This window comes from Phoxinus phoxinus (assembly GCF_949152265.1).
Source record: "Phoxinus phoxinus genome assembly, chromosome: 19".
Classification (NCBI taxonomy): Eukaryota; Metazoa; Chordata; class Actinopteri; order Cypriniformes; family Leuciscidae; genus Phoxinus; species Phoxinus phoxinus.
Genome location: NC_136894.1, coordinates 29,010,867 through 29,013,366, shown reverse-complemented (window position 1 = coordinate 29,013,366; position 2,500 = coordinate 29,010,867). Strand labels below are relative to the sequence as shown.

Sequence of the window (2,500 nt, the reverse complement as noted above, 5' to 3'; positions counted from 1 at the left end):
AGCTGCACACTTTCAAGAGTTTCGGGGATATAAATCCCATTCGCCTGTCTGCCGACGAATCCAGACTACAACCACAAATGGGATCGGACACTGATTCCAATACTGAGCCGGAATACGAGGAGGCAATTTGAGGATAAAGCCGGATGCGGAGTGGATTAATATGATGATTCGACTGCTCAGGTTTTAACAAACCGCTAAAATTTTATTGGGCGAGCAGAAAAGCCATTGGCTACAAGCCTAGAAAAGTGCGCACACAAAGACAATGTTGTTGTGTAAAGTTGATGCTAAAAGGCTACACTCTTTTGCCGCTCTAGTGGCCACATGTGTATTTTGCATGTATAGTTTATTATAAGTTTGGTTTTAAAGATTTTTTTATGGCCTTTTAGCCTGAATGTACAGAATTAATCTGTTTGAGAGTTGAATCCCTACATGGAGGTGTGCCATGACTTTCTCTATTGAATAATTGTTTTGTTTTAACAGTGATGGTCTCCAGGTTTCATTCGTGTTTCTGTTTTTCAATTCTGTATATTTACGTTGTGCATTCCTAAAATAAATTCTCAGATATTTTAATAATGTTCCTCTGTATATAAAGAATGAAGATAACCACACACAGACCAGATTAAGTTTGAAATTTCCCTAAATGGATTTTGAGAAATATCAGCAGAACTAGAGGTTAAAAGGTATTAAGCATTTTACCTGGGAAAATTATGGAAGCACCATTTTATAAATTCTGTCTGATATTGATAAACTAATAATTATTTTCATGTCATCCCTGGCACCTGATAAATGGCTGATATTAAAGTTATCTGTTTTCTTAGAATAAAGAAATTAGAAAAATTTCAAGTAAATGTAGGCATCAGTTTGAAAAATGTATATTCATTTAATTAAAGCGGGCATTTAACATTGTTTATGTCTTTAAGTGAGTGTTAGATGATGCAATCCAAATATAAAAATTGGCAGAAATGAGCATACACAATAAAATGTTTAATATTGACTGATAACAATAAATAAAACTAAAATCTGTAATATCAGCCAGTAACTGATATTGTGCCTCCCAAATGTGATGCATGGATCTGACAATTCAACACTCAATTGTAGGTGAATGCATAATTAAATCAGCCAAAATATTTAATAAATTATGGGCATTTCTGCTGAACTTTACACGGCCATGTTTTACACCAAATGTGTGAAATATCATACAAGCACATATTAGATAAACATTTTATTGAGATAAAAGGACATGTTCCATCAGGCTAGACGTTAGTTTGTTAGACAATAAACAAGTAGGCTAACAAAGCTATAAGCTTCGTTCTGCTGGATTTTAAGGTGACTGACTTCTTACTAAAAGACCATTACATCTGATTCAATAATGTTTGTTTGTGTGTGTTTTTGGCTGGATCTTAATGGAGATTGTCCAAATTTTTCCTTTATTACAGTGTTCAATCTTTGATTCTAGATCAGCTTTGGTATCTGAACATTTTTATGGAGTAAAGTGACAATCTTTGCTATCCTCAAGATAAAAAATATACAATTACGGAGCAAGCACAATGCAAGTAGGATTGTGCAATGGAAAGGACAGCTAAGGTCAAGGGAATCGCCACGCTGGATGATCTCAGACGATGTTGAACTCGCAGACGGAGGCCCGCTCCTCACGACACCGCTCGTCCAGCCACTTCTCGCCGGAGAGAGCGGCGCAGTTCTCCGCGAGGCCGCCGTCCGGCTCCGGGAGCTTCCAGTTCTGGTAGCGGATGTTTGAGCCGGTCTGGTCCATCCACACGCCCTCAACTTGCATGTCGTTTACGCCGAGCCAGATTTCAGCGTCTGGTCCGAGGCTCTGGCGCACATAATCACGGAGACGCGTGTTTTCGTCGGAAGACAGCGGAGTGCTGAGGATCCCTCCCTTGGCGATGCAGTCTTCGTTGGCCGTGTGGTAGCGCTTCTTCACGGTGTCCACCAGAAAACACTTGCCGGGGATCTTTATGCCTCTCAGGCAGACTGGCGGAGAATAAAGAAACATTTTTTGCAATCTTTAAATGACTCATAATGTAAAAAAAAGTGTGTGTTGTCCTTTTAAAATAAAAAAGTGTAAGTTAAAACCCCCAGGACATTTTGAGCTCATTAACATACACGACCATATTTACATATAGCCTATGGCCATATTTACATATTAACACCTGCAACTTGCCCCTCCCTTCCTGATACACGGATGTGCGCCCACACGCACAGGTCAGCCAATCACAGAGGTCATTTGCATATATCTTCAGGTGCAGAATAAAACAGCCCGTATTAGGGACCAAGGGTGAGTGGGAAACAATCATCTAAAATTAAATTATGACTGACTTTGGTGCCGTGCAGGAAACATTTTATTTACCTAAAATGATACAAAAGTGCAGAATCTGGCTTTAAAAAGGTTCATGTAATAAACATCCACCTGTTCAAATTTCAAACAAACTTGTTGCTTTGGCTTGGAATGGCAACTAAGAGTGATTTTTGGCTTTTG

General features: G+C 39.0%; 2 protein-coding genes across 4 annotated transcripts in view; one reads left to right on the top strand and one right to left on the bottom strand.

The window, feature by feature from the left end:
• The window catches only part of cdcp1b (CUB domain containing protein 1b), an 11,082-nt gene extending 10,218 nt beyond the window's left edge, over positions 1-864 (top strand). For all 3 annotated transcript variants that reach the window (XM_079591078.1, XM_079591079.1, XM_079591077.1), the window contains one exon: positions 1-864. This exon is cut by the window's left edge. In XM_079591078.1, the coding sequence (XP_079447204.1) occupies positions 1-131 (131 nt within the window). In that variant the 3' untranslated portion in view covers positions 132-864.
• Positions 865-1,612: 748 nt separating this feature from the next.
• The window catches only part of clec3bb (C-type lectin domain family 3, member Bb), a gene marked incomplete at its 3' end in the record, with an annotated part of 2,177 nt that continues 1,289 nt past the window's right edge, over positions 1,613-2,500 (bottom strand). Inside the window, exon 3 of the mRNA XM_079591080.1 lies at positions 1,613-1,995. Within this exon, the coding sequence (XP_079447206.1) occupies positions 1,613-1,995 (383 nt within the window). The remainder of the gene's footprint in view (positions 1,996-2,500) is intronic.